This window comes from Ambystoma mexicanum, chromosome 3p (assembly GCF_040938575.1).
Source record: "Ambystoma mexicanum isolate Mex_15411 chromosome 3p, UKY_AmexF1_1, whole genome shotgun sequence".
Classification (NCBI taxonomy): domain Eukaryota; kingdom Metazoa; phylum Chordata; class Amphibia; order Caudata; family Ambystomatidae; genus Ambystoma; species Ambystoma mexicanum.
The window spans coordinates 574,314,815-574,334,990 of NC_090925.1; the positions used below are offsets into that span (position 1 = coordinate 574,314,815).

The 20,176-nt window shown below is 45.9% G+C and overlaps 1 protein-coding gene across 2 annotated transcripts in view; it reads left to right on the forward strand.

Annotated features, from left to right (window-relative positions):
* Positions 1 to 18,731: 18,731 nt before the first annotated feature.
* Positions 18,732 to 20,176, forward strand: part of SLC13A3 (solute carrier family 13 member 3) — a 679,238-nt gene continuing 677,793 nt past the window's right edge. The window contains exon 1 of one of the 2 annotated variants that reach the window (XM_069651309.1): positions 18,732 to 19,001. In XM_069651309.1, the coding sequence (XP_069507410.1) occupies positions 18,891 to 19,001 (111 nt within the window). In that variant the 5' untranslated portion in view covers positions 18,732 to 18,890. The remainder of the gene's footprint in view (positions 19,002 to 20,176) is intronic. The other variant, XM_069651308.1, reaches the window with a different exon arrangement.

Genomic DNA, 20,176 nt, shown 5'->3' on the forward strand with positions numbered 1-20,176 from the left:
GTTTATATGGTAATTTCTCTGGTTTACTTGTCTATCTGGCTGTGACACTTTATAATTCACCGGACCCAAACCTTTAGTGTCTTGGTATGGTCCCTTCCATTGTGCCAACATTTTGTTTGTACTTGTTGGTAGGATGAGCAAGACTTTGTCTCCGACTTTGAATGTACGTAATCTTGTTCCTTGGTCATAATATTTTTCTTGTTGTAATTGGGCTCGGCCTAGCCTTTCTTGTGCCCTAAGGCGTCCCAAATGTTCTTGTATGTCATTCACATATTCTGACAAAGTCATCTCCTCTTGATCCTCCCAAGTTTCCTTTAGCAATGTCAAAATGGATTGTGGTTGTCTTCCAAACAACAATTCAAAGGGAGAAAACCTTGTAGAAGATTGTAGTGTGTCACATAGTACCATCAGTAACCATAGTAGAGTCCTGTCCCAACCCAATCCTGTGGGACTTATGGCCCTTCTTAACATCTGTTTTATGGTCTGATTGCATCTTTCCACAATACCATCTGTTTGTGGGTGGTACACAGAAGTTGTCAAATGAGTCATTCCTAACATTTTACATACTTCTTTCACGACTATGGTCAAGAAATTACTTCCTTGGTCCATCACTATTTCTTGCGGTATCCACACTCTGGCAAAATATGGTAGTAGGATGTTGCAGACTTGTTTGGCTGAGGTACCTCGCAAAGGGAACGCTTCTGGGTACCTGGTGGCATAGTCCACTACCACAGATAGAAACTTGACTCCCCGACTGCTAGGTTCTATGGGTCCGACAATGTGCATCCCGATTCGTTGGAATGGCTCTTTAATGAGTGGCATTCTCTGAAATGGGGCCTTAGGTGGAACATGGGTACTGGTCTCCTGGCAGGTGGAACATTCAAGACAGTATTTAGCCACTTCTGCATATATCCCTGGCCAGTAGAAATTCTGAAGGAGTCTCTTCAGAGTCATATTTTCCACCAAATGTCCCCCCGTATTGTGGTCATGTGCTAGTTGTACTAGACTCTTACGATATGATTGGGGCACTAACAGCTGTTGTTTTTCTGAGTTGTCTACCTCTCTGGTCACTCTGTAGAAATGGACTTGTTTTTCTCGAAAATAGGGTGTGGAGCCTGGTTTGGTTGAACCCTGTGCTTGCTCTCTGGCCCCTTTAAAAGAGTCATCATTTTCAGATTCCGTACAGAATGAGGGAATGTGATCCTTCACTCTCCATTCTATCAGATTTATGTCTTGAACCTCTGTCCTCCATTCTGACTTAATTTTTTTTTCTGTGCCTGGGACAATCTTTCTCAGAGGGTTTACTTCCAATTCTGTCCCTGCATACAGTGCTTCCCTTAACCATTTTTCAAACCCGGGGAGGTTGGTACATATCAGGGCTGGGGCTGGAAGGAAGGATATCACTGCTGCTTTGATTGGAACCCGGTCCTCATTTATACCCATAGTAATGTCCAAGGAAGATTATTCTTTGACATCCCCATGCACACATTTCAAAGCTATACCGCTCACCTGGTTATTTTCTTGGCTGCTCACATGGGGGTGTATCGCTGTCTGGCGGTTTCCGCTGTCCATCAAGGCATGTGTGGGGTGTCCGTCCACCCTTACTTCAATCACGTAAGGCAATCGCCTCCTTTGGAACTCCATACCTTGGGGTACCTGCTTTTTGGTATGCAGTTGCCCGGTCTATGGCCTTGGGCAGCGTGAGGTGGTGGTGCTTTCTGACCCACCTTTGAATAGGGCCTCCACAAATTGTTCAAGCATGATTTTGTCTTTGATTTGTCCCACGGTAGCGGTGCTGGGCTGTAACCATTTTTCAGCGAGCTCCTGAATCCTATTTTCTTGGGGTTTCCTAGGGTTTGAGTCTGGTTTCCCGATATTTGATCCTATAGGATTCCTTATCCATACCCAGTCTCTCCAGAATAGTTTCTTTCAATTCTGCATATTGGCTGTCCCCTGTTGGATTCGCTGCTTGATAGGCCCCTTGCATTACTCCGGTCAACAACGGGTCCAGAAAGAAAGCCCATCTGTCTTGGGGCCATTGGGCTGCTCGTGCTATCCGCTCACAGTCAACAACAAAAAAACTTGGGTCATCCCCTGTCTGGCATTTCTGTAGAACGGTGGGTGGGACCGCAGGTTGGGTCTTTATTGCTGCTACGGCTTCCCCCAGGATTCTTAGCGCTTCTCTCCCTTGATCTTGAGCGGCGCTTTGTACCTGTATTGCATGCTGCAGAGCTTGACGGCCTACTTGGGCTTGATGCCCCTGCACCTGTATCAGTTGTTGCAATTGTTGCTGCCCCCAGCCATGGTCTTTATCACTGCTTCCATGTTGTGGGGTAATGGTGAGGAGTTGCCTTAAATCCCACCCCTGCCACCACTGTTAATCAGCAGGCAGAAGTCGTGAAAAAATAAATCCTTTTTATTGAGGCAATCAGCAGTAAATTAGGGGTTCGACACAGCCAGTAATAAAAATAAATTAATAGGAAAATAAACTCCTTTCCCCTTTCACGGAGGTCACGGATTCCAAGCTACCATAAATCAGAAGACGTGCGTTCAGCACGGTAGTAATGGAAAAAAACAAGAAAAAAGAACACTCAAAAAGTCAAATTGTGCACGACATACCTCTCAGTGTCTGTTCTGTGTGGCCACTTAGTAATGCATAAATCAAACTCTGTTCAGGGCGACAGCTCCGTTTCTCAGATAGTCACCCACAGTCCGTTCCTGTAACACACCGCCTTTCACCTTGCAGTGAAATTAAAAGTCTGTACTTCAAAAAATTCAAAATGCCCGCTCTGGCAGCTCGCATGCAAAATGAACCAATTGTTCATTCAAGTACTTCCTCCCCTTAATGCCTTCCGGTGCTCCTCTCCCTTCGGTCGAGCATATAGACTCCTTGGGTGGCTGCTGCCCGTAGTCCTAGTAAGCCCAGTGAAATCCGACAGTTTCCTTCTTCCAATCCTCACCACTCTCGTTCTGTTCCTGAAAACCAGGAAAATAGAGAGCACCTTTGAGTCCACGCATGTGTTCTTAACAAGGCTCCCCCCCCCCCATCCTCAGGTGCATTCAATCTTTCCTTGAACTTTGTAAACCACCCCTCCCTTTTCTTGACTTTGTCTCCTGGCATTTTCTCTCCCTCCCTTCCCTGTTTGATACTTGTTCCAACACGCCACCCTGATGTCCCTCCCGTTCCGCATTTCTTCTTCTTCCCCCGATGGTAAGGCAGATGTACCCCTCTGTGCATTTTGCATTTGAGGCCTTTTGGAGTTTTTCTCTGTGCTTCTGAAAACTGCATTGTGGGAGCAGTAGTTTTTGGCCCCGCACATATTTTCATGCTAATTTCACGAACATCTGGCAGGAAAGTGTTTTGCCTTATATGATGTGCTGTTGAACTTCTTCAATCTTTTTCTCAGCTGACTTTGTTGCCCTCTGTACACTCCGGCTTCCCCATCCTGTTAGCCGGCTCTCTCATTACTGCAATCATATTTGTACTAGATTGCAATTCATGTAGCACCCCTTGAGCCAAAGGAGCTCCAGTCTCACAAACATGCAGCATTATTTACAAGTTCTGAGGTTGCGGATGTATTGGTATTGGTTAGATAACCAAGTTTTTATCAGTTTTTTTAAGCCAAGGAAGTACTCCTCTTTTTTGATGCTGAGCCGGAGGGAGTTCCAGTTATTGGGGGCCAGACATTGGCAGCTACTACCCCCGGCTCTAGTATTTCTATAACGGGGAGTTGCCATGAGTAGGTGGTTGTTAAATCTTTGGGATCTATCAGATTCTTTTTTAGCTTTAGCATTTTTCAGGTAGATGGGTGCTTTTTTATAATGACATTTGAAGGCGATGCATAGTATTTTAAAAATGATTCTGGCTTTGATCGGCAGCCAGTGGGAATCTTTCCTTATTTTGGAGATATGATCAAATTTTGTTATTCTTAATGCAGCCCGTAATGCTTTGTTTTGTATTAGTTGTAGTTTGATGATTTTGGAGTTGGATGTTCTGAGTAACAACACATAGCAATAGTCGAGCTTTGATAAAATCAAAGCCCTGGCCAGGGTGATACAGTTGGTCGGCGTCAGGAATTGGCGGCTTAGGGCAATTAATTTGGCGGTGTAGGAGGTGGATGATGAGAGTGTACTTATATATTTGGCCAATGTGAGATTGTTGTCAAGGTAAACTCCTAAGGTTTTTACTTGCTTAAATACGGGAATCATTGTTCCGTCAAGGTTAATGATGGAATAGTCTGGGTGGAGAGCACCTTTTTTTGCTTGGGAGCCCACAATGAGAATTTCTGTCTTGTCATCGTTGAGGCAGAGGCTATTCAGGGCCATCCAGTTTTGTATTATGGCATAGATTTTATTGATGGTCAGTGTTTATTGGGCGTAATTACCTGAGAGGGGTATAAGGATCTGGGTGTTATCTGCAAAGTTGGTGTAGATGACACCCATATCGTCTAAGGCTGAAAAGAAAAGCTTTGTATATGCATTATAGAGGGTTGGTGATAGGCATGAGCCTTGGGGTACTCCAATGGGAAATGGGATCGGGTCTGCAGCTTCTTTACCTATAGAGACTCTGGATGTTCGTTCGGCTAGAAAAGATTTCACCCACATGGTGTCATCATTGGAGAAATTGAAGTCTTTAGCTAGGGTGGAGCACAGTATGTTGTGATCCGCCCTGCTGGGTGAGTGACAGTTAGGCTGGAATGAATGGGAGAGAACTGAATAAAAGCCAAGTCTTTTGGCTTGGAAAACAGAGTCAACCACTGGACGAAGGAACCGAAGAAGAGCTTGAAGAGGACGCCTACTGCAACTCCTGGACTGTTGGTTTGCCCGGTCAAGCCCTGCTGCAGTGACTACTTGCCAAGTTCGCATCGACAGAGAAGCCCTGCAAGGACGACTTCTCCCTTTGGGTTGCTGAGACCAATCAATTCCCAATTAAGCCACTTGGACACCCATCTCAGAACTGGTTGTATTTCCTCAGAGTTGCTGCAGGAAACCGTACAGCCAAGGAGAGGGACACCAGATTGTGTGTGTTGCTTGTAAGCTGGCCTAAAGCTTTTGGAAGATCCTCCAGACTTTCACAAAGCAGGACTGACCAAGTCTGACCCCCCTCAGTCGAGTGCGGGACCTCAGATGTGAGGAAGGTCCATCTTGACAGCCAGGAACCGCGATTATTGCTATTTGCTGTACCCCAAGGAGCTGAAATGCGAAATAGCCACTGAAAGTAAAGTTTGCTGGCTGCCAGTGTTGACTGTGTCAGTTCAGTGAAGGAGACCCCCGGCGTCCTCCCTCTTGTCCTCATGACTGAGGCCCAGGAACAGTGAGATCTGCAGAGCTGCACAGGAACAGATGTCTTCAGCTGCCTCTTTTCTGCTTTACCAGGATACTGTAAAACAAGTCTAAGAGAACTTACCTCTTACTGTGGAAGTGCTTGTAACTTCTACAACTCAAAAGTCTAATCAGCATGTGACCCTACATGATTCTTTTTTTTTTTCAAAGACTCCTAAGAACTTGTAAAAAGACTTTTCCATTTGCTTACCTGAAGTGCTGCATCCTATACAAAGACTTTTGCCCATGTACTTTGGCTTAGGTATTTTAATTGAATGACTCTTCTAAGTGCTATCTGAAAATATTTGCCCTGCTTATGAAGATTTTTAAAATCTTGTGTTCTACTAACATATGCACGGAGGCAAATCTCCCTCCAAAAGAAAATGGGTACACAATACCTGAAGGGAATCGCGCTCACGACTTGTGATGCGTGTTGCGTGACCTCTATGGATTTGTCAATGACGTGCAGAGAGTATACGCTTGCAGTACGTAATGTACGTTTAATCCCATCACAAGTGAAGGGCCTTTATTGTGCTGGTGGCAACTGCATTTGCGTGACGCACACCAAGGTAAATCCTGCCCACACTGCTGCTTGTCTTGCCTTTTCTGGCCCTGCTTTGCCCCATTCACCACTACAGTGCTGTTGCATGCACAGGTCTGAGTGCCTGCCTGCAACCTGCACCATCTTCTTGTGCCAGCTTTCACACTTTTGCCTGCAATCCTGTGCTGGCCCTGTAACCACCTCCACTGTACTTCCAGAAACTTCCATCTCTGCAAAGACCACCGCTGCTGTACAACACTCATCCTGGACCCAGGAAGCACACACCTGCCTCGGGGGTGCCATGTCTGCCCCATCTGCATCATCTGGTGAGGGCAGCACCCCCACATCGAAGCAGGGGGCACCCAACTTCACCGACATCGCAGTTGGGATCATGGTGGATCGGGTTCTGGACGCCTATGATGCCCTCAACAACCCAGGGACGCACCTGGGCTGTGACGCAAGGCTGAGGATCTGGGATGAGATCACGACTGCCATCAACACGAAGGGGGTGGCAGTCCACACCAGGGACTGGGTGAGGAAACATTGGGATGATCTCAAGACCTGCAGCCATATCAAGGTGTTGGTAGCCATTGGGACCGGACCCACCATGGAGGTGCACCGTGCAGGCTGCCATTGCTTCCACTGGACACAGCTGCGGGTACTTGAAAGGTTCTACCCAGTACTCAACTCCCAGTACTTGGCCTGGAAGAGACATCTGGATGATGCTGGTGAGTACCCATGTGGGATTATGCCCTACGGCATAGGTGCGGCATGCATGTTTGCAAGTGCCACATCCTCTTTGTTTCTTGTGTGTGTTGTGAGTTACAGCTGATTGGTGTCTCATGCCAATGGAAGACATTGTATTGCAGCAATTGCGTGTTGACTGGTGGATGGTGCAGCAATAGCTTGTTGTTGGTCACATGTAGGGTGTGTGTGTGGTGTAGTTGCTTGGATATGGCAGCTGTGGACTCGATGGGTTGTGGCCATGTGAGTTACATGCATGATGTGCAAGTCTATGTGTGGTAGGACTGGCAGTGCATGCATGCAGGCACATGTGATGTATGTGACACAGGTGCTCAAATGCGTCCTGTCCCTAATCGATCTGATGCAGCACAGATCAACGTTGTGGATGCCTCCACCCAGGCCGGGCCCCCTTTGGGGCCATGATGGTCACCCCAGAGCTTTTGCACACTGTGCTGGCTGGGATTGTGAGTTGGGTGGCCGTGATCCGTGATGATTTGAGGGTAATTTGTGAGGGACTCTCAGATCATCACGGATCAATGAGCAACTGGAACAGCAGGTCAGTGCTGGCACCGTACCGCCCCCATCAATCAACATCAAGATGGCGGTGGTGCATGTGTAGGGCACGCTGGAACAGGCAGCTGCAGTATGGCAGAGGTCAGGCCCACTCTTCCCAGGGCCAATTTCCATCGAGGAGGCAAGCCGCACGCAGGTCAACGGTGACCAGGCAGGAGGAGCAATGCCGCTCAAGGGACTTGGTGTGTGTGCAGGTGGAAATTTTGATGCTGCTGTTTGCGGAGAGGGAGCGGGCTTGGGAGGCACAAGTTGCCAGGGCCAGGGCAGAGGCAGCGGAGAGGAGGGCACAGAGGCAGGTTCAGATCCTGGAAGAGGCTTGCAGGGATGCAGGGGTGCTCGGGAGGAGGATGAGGGACAGCCTGCAAGCCATCCAGGACCAGGCAATGGCCCACCTCCAAGAGGAAGAGGAGGAATGCAATCCACCCTGGATAACACAAGGGACGAACAATGAGCCTGCTGCCTTTTTACATAGTTTTTTAGATATAAGTTTCCATTGATATTGTTTATTATTTGTAGCTTTTGGACATTACTCAATTTTTTGTATATATTTTTTTGGTGTGTGTTTTACAGATCCCGTTTTCCATGTATAAATGTTATTTTTGTATTATTGTATTGAACATATTTTATTACACATGGACATGTTTATATTTATTATTTTTACATGTACAGGTTTTGACATTTCATTTGCAGTATGTATGCAGCTAATACAACTGTTTAATATATATATTTTTTCTATCACACTCATTGGTTGTCACAGTTATTTTAGCAGTGTGCCGGTTTGGTAGTCCATTTAGTAGCTCTGATTCGGACAATTTTTAGTTGTGTGTGGTTCCTTACATGCATGTGTAATGTTTGGTGTTCAGTTGCGGGGTGAGTATTCACATGTGGCTGACTGGTGGTGGTGTATGAAGTGGGAGTGTTTCTGAGGAAGGTGGGTTTGGTGACTGTGGGAGTGTTGCATGTTCAGGATATTGGCACATGATTTGCCTGATGCTGTGTAACACAAATGTAGTGATGTCCCCTTCACCAGCATGTGTTTGTGAAGTTAACATTATCTCTGGTGTTGGTCAACCTCTTGCACTGGCATTCAATATTGGCATGTCTTTGTAATTACACATCAGCTGACCAATGCAGGTGTCTCGTTGCGTGGCGCACTGTCTAATTGCCATGTCCTTCACACATGAGAGAAACAGTGACGTGTTTAGTAGGTAATCGATTCTAGAAATAGCAGCTCATTGAGGATCAGGCTATGAGACATCTGGTCAGTGTTTGTTAATTTGGCACACATTGAGGCTGGTTTTTATTCTGTCATTGTAGGACTATTTGTCCCTGGTGATTGTTCCCATGACATTGTCACATGGCTAGGAGGGCCTCGCTTTAAGTTTAACTTGTTACATGTGTATGTTGGAAGATGGTTGCGGACAACAATTGTGTTTGAGCAGCTGCCACACTTATAGATGTGGCCCAGGTGTACGCAGTTATTTTGGTTTACAGGATATATGTTCCAGTGTCAATTCGGGGTGCTGTTACACCACAGCAGTCAAGGTGCACAACACACCATTGATGGACTGATTATGTGTCAATATGTCAGCGTACAGCATGCAGGTGATGTCCTGTCTGGAGGGGGCTGCCTGCAGGGTGGGGTCACAGGTGTCGGGTGTGGGGGTATCCCGTGTGGAAAGGGCTGACTGCAGGGTGGGGTCATAGGTGATGGGGTCGGGGTATCCCATGTGGAAGGGGCTGCCTGCAGGCTGGGGTCATGGGTGATGTTGGTTGGGGCTGGGGTATTCCATGTGGAGGGGGCTGCCTGCAGAGTGGGGTCATGGGTGACAGGGGCGGGGGTATCCCACATGGAGGGGGCTGCCTGCAGTGTAGGGTCACAGGTGACGGGTGTCGGGGTATCCCGTGTGGAAGGGGCTGACTGCAGGGTGGGGTCACAGGTGATGGGGTCGGGGTATCCCATGTGGAAGGGGCTGCCTGCAGGCTGGGGTCATGGGTGATGTCGGTTGGGGCTGGGGTATTCCATGTGGAGGGGGCTGCCTGCAGGGTGGGGTCACGGGTGACTGGGGCTGGGGTATCCCATGTGGAAGGTGCTGCCTGCAGGGTGGGGTCACAGGTGATGGGGGCAGGGGCATCCCATATGGAAGGGGCTGCCTGCAGAGTGGGGTCATGGGTGACGGGGCAGGGGTATACCACACGGAAGGGGCTGCCTGCAGGGTGGGGTCACAGGTGATGGGGGCTGGGGTATCCCATGTGGAAGGGGCTGCCTGCAGGGTGGGGTCACAGGTGGCGGAGGCTGGGGTATCACATGTGGAAGGGGTGGCCTGCAGGGTGGGGTCATAGGTGGAAGGGGTATACCATGTGGAAGGGGCTGCCTGCAGGGTGGGGTCACAGGTGACGGTGGCTGGGGTATCCCATGTGGAAGGGTCTGCCTGCAGGGTGGGGTCACAGGTGGCGGAGACTGGGGTATCGCATGTGGAAGGGGTGGCCTGCAGGGTGGGGTCATAGGTGGCAGGGGTATACAATGTGGAAGGCGCTGCCTGCAGGGTGGGGTCACAGGTGATCGGGCAGCGTGTTTTTGTACGATTATGCTGGGGTGCGCCCATGAATCGTGGGATGTTTTCGCTCGTTTATGCTGAGGTGTGGCCGGGGATCGCGAGGTGTTATCATGCAATTACGCTGTGGTGTGGGCAGGGGTTACAAGGTGTTTTCGCGTGTTTACGCCGGGCTGCTGCTGGGGATCGTGGGGTGTTTTTGTGCATTTACGCTGAGGTGCGGCCGGGGATCGCAAAGTGTTTTCGCACGATTACGCTAGGGTGCAGTTGGTGATTGCGAGGTGTTTTCATGTGATTTGGCTGGGATGCGGCTGGGGATCACACATTATTTTCATGCAATTTCGCTAGGGGGCTGTATGCTGGCCTTGGGATGTCAAGGAGGCTTGCAACGTTTTAGGCATTTTGGCATGCATTTTACTGCATGTGGGGGTGTGTTACTCGCTCAGCTTGCTGTTCCAAAAACCACGACTACTCATGCCTCTGGAAATCCATGAATATGCATGCCGCACAAAGATTTCTGTGGTGCAGACTCTTTCTCGGCACGCGTCCCTTGTGCCTTTTTTTTGCCAGATTCTATGACTTGGGCCCAATGTGTTTCTGGCTGTTTTGGCCATTAGTGGGAAATATCGCCACACCCTGTTGTTAACATAGAGTATTTTGATGGGTCTATTAAAATACTCCTCAAAGAGATTCAGTTGTCCAAACCCTGCTAGTTGGTGGTTTTAACTCTTTGTGCACTTGTAAAGCTTTTGCACGTATATCAGCATCTGTTATGCCTCGTGGCTCGATTACACCTATATGACTAGACGCCAGGCAGAGATTTAGGGGGGCGTGAACGAAGTTTAATAACCAATAGCCTTTAGACTTTATGATTTGGCTGTGCAGAATATTGCGCAAAGGCTTATAAGCACCACCGCAGCATGGCCTGACAACTAACACAACGATTTTCAGCAGCGCAAAACACAAAATCTCAGTTTTACTCTGCAGGAGTCTTTGTACATTTTCAAAAACTGAACAATGCAAAAAGTATCACAATGTGATTGCCTTGTAAGCAAGGGTCTGTTTGAACCATCAGCCTCCATTCTTATTTGAATACAATCATTGGGATCAACAGTTTCCAATATCTGCCGGACTAAGGTTTCCACAGCCTCCGTTATAACATCCCCATCATTATCCACACTACCTTCTTGAACACCGACATTTGTTCCATCCCCACACCCGTGCACATGTCCCCCTTTATCGTTAGTAGAAATATTAGAAACAGCCCTATCCTTAATCACACAGCCCTCTTGAATACCAACAGAACCCTGTGCACACTCCCCACTTGTGCGCCAACTAAAATATTAGAAACATCCCTGCCCTTAACATCATCAGAGACACTACTGAAAACATAAGCCTTGTGCGTCTGAACATCAGCAGAAATATTATCAGGGTCAACACTGTAGTCACTTCCATTCAAGTATACACAGGCATTTTGACTATAAAGGGGTGGTGTATTAATAGCCCCAATATTTTGAATCATAGCCACATTGCTATGTATACCTGCTTCCTCAACTGTACTAACAATACCAGCATCCTTTGAAAATGCCTCCAGAAATATAGGGTTGTTAGTAAACTCTGGATTCCTCTGCTTATCGAACAGTCACGCTTCCAACTCAATTACCGTAAATGTCATACTTCCTGTATTCCTCAACACCCTCAAGTCTTTCTGCAAAAACCCTAGAACCACTAGCAGCTCCTCAGGTAAAAGCCCGGAAAATGAGATCTCATTGGGTCTGCTTCTGCATTACATTGGTTATCAAAATTTGTAAGGCTGTCCCACTTTATCAACATATACATTCTGCAGAGCATGTTCTGATATATTTGTCTCATTGTTGGTCAACACTATCGTATCGCTTGTGTCAACCCTCAACTGTGCAGATCTGCTTATACACCCCAACCTCTTGGCATTATTTTTCTTTAGTCAGCATTTATCCCCCTGGCCTTATGGTTGTCTCACCCCATTCAGATCATTCTCAGCATTATGCACTGCATTTTGCAGCTTAAAACATTCAGAATTTACACCATCCGCCCCACAACCCTGTTTCACACTGGCACTGTCGTGTGAATGTACACTTTTAAAGGAGGCTTGCAGCCTAGAGCCATCAAAAAGATCTGTCTGAAATGTTGGAACGCTCACCCCAACTCTGGCATGAGCTTATTGAACATTCACATGGCTGTAATATCCATCAGTGCCCTCAGGCGCCCCATCGCTGAGGGAATAACTCCATAGTTCGGGTTTAAAACCAGAGCATTCCCTATTTTAATCGAGGGCTGCCGACGTGTTAAACGCTGTCTTGAGCCGGCAGAACAGAGAGGGATAACTTGTGTGCCCAGACCCCCTGTTATAGAATCATTTGCGAGCCCATTTCCAAGTTGCTCAGGCACATGATTCAATGCTGGGACATTAAAATAGTCACTGACTTTATCGCTCAGTGGCCCACCAGACACTCCAGTGGGCATTGTAAAAACTCCAAAACCAGGAAGGCCTGTTGATGAATTCACAAAAGAACTCTGCAGCATATGCCCCCCAGATCCATCAGGCTTTACCGCTGTAACAACACTGTCAGACCCCTTCCATGGGTCGTTGGAATATTCCAAATCTGTAGATCCATGTAAAATAGGCCCCATTCCAGCGCCCGCAAGAGATCCAGTAGATACAGGCAAACCCATCCCTGTGCTCTCAAAACATTCAGAATGTGCCCATTTTGATTTAAAAAAAAAGACATCTGTGGTGGCAGGGCCCCCAAATCCATTAGTCCTTGGGGACCCGCAACAAAAGCGACGCCCCCATTCCTGAGTCATTAAAGCATCCAAGATTTGTTGATGCAGAAACAACTGGTGGCGCTATTCCAACATCCTCAAGTTGAGAGCCATTTCTACAAACAAACAAAATATAGAATCAGTACTTTATAATATTAAAATTTACACCCTAAGCCAAACTATAACATCCTGAATCTCGGCGACCTTAAACATTTTGAACCACCTGTGTGATCTCTGACAGATTGGCAAAAGCGTCAATATTGCAGCAATATTTTTTAAAATCATGACATACAATTAAGAAAACAACACAACATCGCCCACACAACCTTCTGAGCCAGCAGAACCAGCAGGAACATATATCAGACACACATCTTGGGCTTCTGAGACACTATCCGAACGCTTGCAATTTTATGTTTTATGCTCTTCTGTCTTTGTGAGCGCGGTGAGGCCTGCGGGCGAGTGGCACAATATAAAAACAACATAGATAGAGACAATAACCCAGGTAGGCCCTGATGGTTGTGCTGTCACTGATGGTAGTGCAGACAGGGGACAGCACAAACATCAGGGACAGAACCAATGCAACCTTTAAAACCCCCTTTTTATAAATGATGCTATCCATCCAGGCACTGTGCCTAGTTGAATACATTAATCTAGAATTCTGGCTGTAAGCACACCACCTCAAAACTTGCAGAACTTGCAGAGAATATATTTGTTATAAACACTACTTCAAAATACATTTTTGCTTCACTATACCTATATAAAGGCTATGCCTATTCGCTTTGTTAAGGGACCACAATTAGAAAACCACACCTCACAAAGCGCCTATAGCTTGTGTCTGCAATTGCTTTCCTAGAACCAAGAGTGTTGTGCACTTTCTAAGTACTTAAATATAGACATTTTCATTTTACACATAGAATGTCCCCTCTGTCTAGAGCTTCATAAACAAGTTCTCTAAAAATGCTGATATGGCCTAAACACTAGCAGCCCTAAAACAAAGATAAAATGCAGATTACAAAATGACCCTACCTCACCTGAGACAGTTATGCATGTAACTTAAACCTTGCCTTCCACTTTTAAAACACACTTCAGCATTCATATGAAAATGCAGGCTTGCTTGTTAATCCAGCATGTCCCCACCAAGAATAAACTTTTTTTTTAAATTGTCGCTGTTTATCCCGTTAAATAAAAATACATTACCCCCATGCGCTGTGGTGTTTAACATTAACCCATGTGTTGTCTGCAACCTCACAGTGCCTCATGTAGCTTGTTTACACATCTGATTTCACAGGCTATACCCCGGTTTAGCATTTTTAAACATTTTTAAATAATATTGGGTTTAAAAATGTACTTTCAAAGTTGTGACATTGTGGTGTGTGCAGTCCCTTTAAACATGACCTGGTTATTTACTGGTGAGCATTATAAGACATTAGACATTTTTTAAATCTACAAATAAGGTTTATCTCCTTTGCTGCAGGCTGCCAGAACCCTATGGCACATAAAAGTTTATAGTGCAAAACTGCTTTATTTAGCCAGACACATTCCAAAGCCAAAATGTGAACATTACTCATATAGTTTAGAATAAAAATAGTTACACCAGCTACTCTAACACCAGCCTGCACATGTGGCTGTTATACCGTTACAAAAATGCGTCACTTTACACCTTTCAAACAGGCCCAAACTTAAATATACCCAGTGCCAGATTCTAGAACAAACTTTAAATAAAAGCTGGTTTTCACAACAACCACATCTTTTAAACATATTAACATGCAGTACATCAACATGTGTGTTTGACAAAGAAAATCCAAATGCATTCTGACATGTCCTCCCAAAAATGAATATATTTTGTTTAAATTGCACATTAAATAGCTGGGCTATAAAGACTTAGCAATTCAGAGTCACAAACACATGTTAGCACCTTGAAACACTTTCTAGCACTAGAAATTATCTTCTTTAGATTAAAAAATGTATTCATATTTTAATCTTTTAAAACACAGCCCACCTGGTCAGGAAAAACGCTATTATTTAAAAATGCTTTCACATCCCTGTACAAAGCTACATAAAATAAATAAATAAAACCCATCTTACCTTATTGTTCTTTTAAAAATGAGGCCTTCCATCACAGGACTTGTAGATGATGGGGATCTTCAGTTCCAACCAGTGCCTGCAGATCAAACAAATCTCCCGAAACAAACAGGGCTATTCTGGCAGGTTTCAAAGCCTAGGTTTTAAAGACATCCAGCTAGTGTCCCCACCCAGCCCCACTCAACCCCCAGCCCTCGTATCAGAGCAGCCCCCTTACTGCATAATCCACGTGCAGTCTGGTACGGGATGTTGAAATCCCCCACAATGAACGAGCTTATTCAAATGCAGATTAGACACACCCATCACATGACATCTGGGGATTACATGCACCACGAGCTACGGTGACTTTATAATGAATGGGCTCATTCAAATGCAGTTTAGACACACCCAGCACATGACATCTGGAGATTACACGCACCTCAGGGTTCATTGTAAGGTTGCATCATTCTGATGTCCATTGATATATTTTCCAATACATGGGCAGATCCAACATCTGAGTCAGACCCCCGGCCACCTGTGTCGTCATCTGTGAATTATTTAGCTTGTGCTGCCTTCTTTACAGATAAAGCCCAGTTGCGTGTGTGTGTAAAGAAATAGCTCAGCTTTTTGTCATAATATATTCACAATGCTTCTGTGTCAGGGTATGTCCACACCATTATAAAATCATTTTATACAACTTTTACTGGCGTTAAAATAGCCAAAACCCTCCAAAGTATCTCCTTTACAATATAAAATGATAACGGTGTGCCCTAAACAGCCCAAAACCCTTTTTTAGAAAGCATGTAGACTGCGAGGGCTTTTCCGAGCAGGACACCCTGATTGCAATAGTGCCAGTTACACTATTGATCGAGATCCACACAATTTTGAGGGCAATTGACCAGCAACTAGATAATCGTTCAGGAGGAGAACTACTATCCCTCAAGAATATGGTCACATCTGATGTCAAATCTTAGCCTTGAGAAAGACATCAGTCGAAACACGATTTGGCCGTTTTGGGAAGAATACATTGATGGACTAAGAATATCACAAATTGAGTCATTGATAAGATTTGTAAATTAATCATGTATTAAATGGAAATTTAATAATAATTTTGGGCGTGGCGCATAGAGCTGGTGGTAAATAAACATTCTACTTTTCTATGGTTTTGGGGTTACCACAGACCACGAGCCACGCAGCTGCCCCGTGTATCTTGAAACCTATGACCCAGCACAATTGGGCACTATACAAACCTGCCTCTACAAACATACACCTTTTTATATTAAAACTATATAAAATCTGTTATAAAACTCTTATAAGGTTGTGACGTCACCCCGTCTGCCTCACTTTATTTTACAGCTCTATTAAATCTACTATCAAACCTTAAAAATCCAACCCACTCCTGCGTCATCATCGCGTCACCACCTAGCACTCGCCGTCTAACTCCTGACAACTCACTTTGCCCTCAACCAAGCAACAGTGCACACGCGCTCTCCCATATTAAAATCATTTTAATATAAACTTGATATCAAACTAATATGAATGATATCCTTTGGATATCAAAACACAAACACACTTTATAGCCGTTTATATAAATCTGATATAAATTTGATATCGATTTGATATCATTTTTACATTAAATTGATGTAAAAAAACATCAAAGGGATTGGACTAAGGACAGGAAGCGGGCGTGCCCACCTGTCAATATTTTAATGTTTTAAAAAGAGGGCCCCACATACCACTGCCGTTGGTGACTCAGGTGTAATGTCCTCCTGTTCTTCTGGCCTAAAGCTATGCCAATATCCTCTTCTTTTGGATCTATGATTTATTTTTCTTGTGGCCAAAGGCCCATAGTGACGTCTTTTTTAGACATATTTGTATTGATGTCCTTTGATTTTAAGTAAACTTGAAAAGCAGCGAAGAATGCCACAACCTCCATGCCCCGTATCATCATGAGACATAAAACGTGTCAGAGAGAGAAGAAATGTGGATATTGGCTTGGGGGCATTAGGCGAAGCAGGAACTTGTGAACTGAATGGGGTTAGGAAGTTGGTGGTCTGCCGTCTGAAGCTGGGATGGGCTGGGGAATGAGGATAGGGCTGATGGTTTTGGAACGCTCAACGAGTTGTGGGATGGTCGTAATAAAGCTGGGCTGGGCGGTGACGTGGGTGCAGGGGTGCTTTATGAGGTGGCGGATAATGCGTGGTGGCAACGGGAGAGAGAATCATTCACACCAACCTGATTGTGAAGCTAGGATGGGGCAGGGAATGTGGGGGGGGGGGCAAACATGAGATGATGCGAAAGCACACATGGCAAAAAACGTGCTGCCGCTGCACTCCACTACGCAATGGCTAACAGTCATGGCACCTTCAAACAGGAAAGAATCAGCATGCTCCTGCCACATCCCACCCCCAGTTTAATGGATGATCGAAGGATGATGCAAAGTCGTCGGATGATGGGCACAGTCCTCTTTTTAAGCCAAATGGGCCCCAGTGATTGGTGTTGGCTAAGTCTACCTTAATGAACCAATCCTGGTTCCCTACCAACAATCATCTGTCCAGTGGCGAAACAAGGGCCTCTGCAGCCCCCGTGGTACGGGGGGACCCTGTGACCCCATGTTCTGGGAAGAGGCCCCACTTGGAGTAAAAAAAAACATGTATTTTTTTTTATTTTTACATTTTCGTTTTGAATTCACTCTGCATTTAAAATGAAATGATTTCTGTAACAGAAATAATTTCTTTATGAAGGCAGAGTGAATACAAAAAGAAATGTATTTTTGAAGTCCGGGGGATACCCCCGCCCCATGACATGAAGACCCTAGGCTGGAGGCCTCTGATCTGTCATGTGTGAGGTCAGGACCAGAGTGCTTTGCAACAGGAAATGTAAGAGGTGACAACCAGAACTCCTAAGTCCCACCCATCTTCCTGTCTGTTCTTGATCAAAGTGTCTCACTGGTTAACTGAGCCCTCTGTGGCTCTTGATCAAAGCACAGGTCTCCCTTGCAGTTTGTGGTGAGAACAAACTTCGGTCTCTCTCAACTCACATACTTCGTCCCTCTGAAAGGGGTCCGCTTTGCAGGGGTGGCCTACGGTAAATAGTGGACCCAGACATTCCGTTCACTCTCCTTCATACAGAGGGTTGAGCACTAGCTTCAAGTTGACACATTGCATATCCAAGAGGTGTTAGTCCTGCCCTCCTCTTGTCCATTCTGTTTTCAAGCCTGATGCAGTCCTGTTCCAAATTAGTATGCACTGCCACCAGCACTTTAGAAAATAGAAAGGCAGATCACTGGAGCCTTCAATATTTTAATTGGGCTGCCCATGGCCAGAGGAAGTTGTCACCTTCCCCCTTCTTGAGATGCTTTGATGTACCTGTGGCTGTCACATTCCAGATGATCATGACAGGGGAGGACAGCGCCTGTAGAGTGTGTCCTCCCAGCTGCCCTTTTCTGACTGCTGTCACCTCAACTCAGTGGCATTCATACTTTTTCATACCAATCCCCCCAGTAAAAAATAACTTTCTGAACTTCCCTATCTAGGCGTTGGGCGCCCCTAGTTGGCCCAAATGATGTGCAAGGGGGGCCATGGTTTTTAAAATATAAACAGATTTTTTACTGCTAATGATTTCTATTAAAATCAGTCACCTTAATCCTTTTTTATATTAAAACATTCATCTTAATCTTATTGAGTCTGGGGCTCCCTTGGACATCCTTTGGGCCCCCTAGATTGAAGACGACTACCTTAACTGAAATGTGTGCTTGCCAGCAGGTTACAGGCTGCCTTTGATAGCATGCAGTAGTGTTCACACATCTGTGCCTTTTACTCTTGTTTTGTCTGCATAAGCACCTTGCTGACAGAGTAATTACTAACTTTTCAGTGCCAGTTGTTTAGCTCACCTCTGCAAGCAGTCCTTTATACCCCTTCTTATTTAAGCAACGTACTCCTAACTGTAGGCAAGGGGTTGTCCAATCATATTGAAATGGGCCGACAGAAGCCCTGACAAATGTTTAGCCAGGCCCTGTGAGCTATGTTATTCTAGTGTGGCTGACTTCCAGCAAGGAGGGAAGAGGGCGTGTGCGTGTTGTGGGTACTGTGATCAGATGTTAAGGTGGCGGACCAAGAAACGGCAGGGGCCGAGGAGGGCGTGACCTCGCTGGGACACGTGCATGTGGAGCTGTTCGGCCCAGGGAGGAGGAGCGAGTGTTTGGCCGGACGTGTCCTGCCCCTTGCCGTTCTAAATAAACCCACGCAGCAACTAGTATTGCTTCCCATTCAAAACTCTGCGTGTTGGCTGCCATGGCTGCACTCTTAGCTGTCATTAAGAAAATCTGGTGCATCAAGAGATACCTCGTTCTCATCGCGACGCCGCTACTGCTACTGCCCGTACTCTTCGCCCTTCCTCCCAAGGTACCGTGGCTTTTCAACATGGAATTGTTCTAATTTTATGTGAAGGAACGGAGACATTGTCAAGGTACCGGATAGGCTTGCGGGTGATGTAATTCCGCCTGTGGGGCAATGCTCTCACTTTAGCATCAGTGTTGGATCGTTTGAAGTGAACGAAATGCAAACGAGAGTTACACTTTCGGAGTGGCTCGTGCAGTACCACAGAGCGTCAGATGTCCAGATTGTTTTAAAGCTTGGGATTAACATCGAAGCCCGAATTCGTAATGCAAATACATGTTATTTTTAGGGGTTGTCTTTTGTTGCAGTTGATTTCTCCAATAACCCCACCACACACACTTGCCTTTTACTGATGGTGTTCGTGCCTCGCCCTCAATGTTCTCTGTTGTGGTCACGTGTGATATAGTAACAATGCGCATAACTTTGAATTGTACGCATGCAGTCTGCAGGGAAAGCGTTTTGCTGCCAGGTTCTCTTCCCAAAAGTTTGACTTCAGGTCGCCCTGCTTTAATGGGGCAGAGGAGGGGCTTCTCAGGTGGAAGCGAGCAGCGCGAGGAAACGAGTACACACATGACTGTTTTCGATGCAACTCTCGTAATGCAGGATTTCTGCAAGGAGCGAATACACTGTTCCTCGAGACATTTTTTGTGGGTGAAAAGACTGGAATCAGATTGGTGGGTCTGATTAGTCTACCACATTGCCATAAATGCAAGAAAATATAGCAGTTTTATTTTTTTCTCCTTAATTCTTTTTCAACGGCACTGCTCCTGTTTCAGTGAGAGCCAATGGCAATTGCCTTTCACGAATGGAACACGAGAAGTAATTCATTCGGTCTGCAGTTTTTGTTTCTTTATGCTGCTTGTTCTTTTCAATCCATAGCGAGCCATGGGTTGACTGCTTGCTGCACAGAAGCCAAGTGCCCTTAGGCCATGGGCATTACCATCATTGGCACTGTAAAACGTTCATGGTGCTACAGCTGCACCCACACAATATGCCAGCATTGGCAATGTCCCAATAACTGTTTTACGTTTTTTTCTTACTGTACACACGGGGAGCACTCGCACTTCCCTTCCATGCAATGAAAACAAGCATTGCTGGCAAAGACAATCGTTTTGGTGCTTACTGCTGTTCTTCGCATTTTGCATTTATAGCAACCAGGGTGCAAGGAGGAGAGTGCAAAG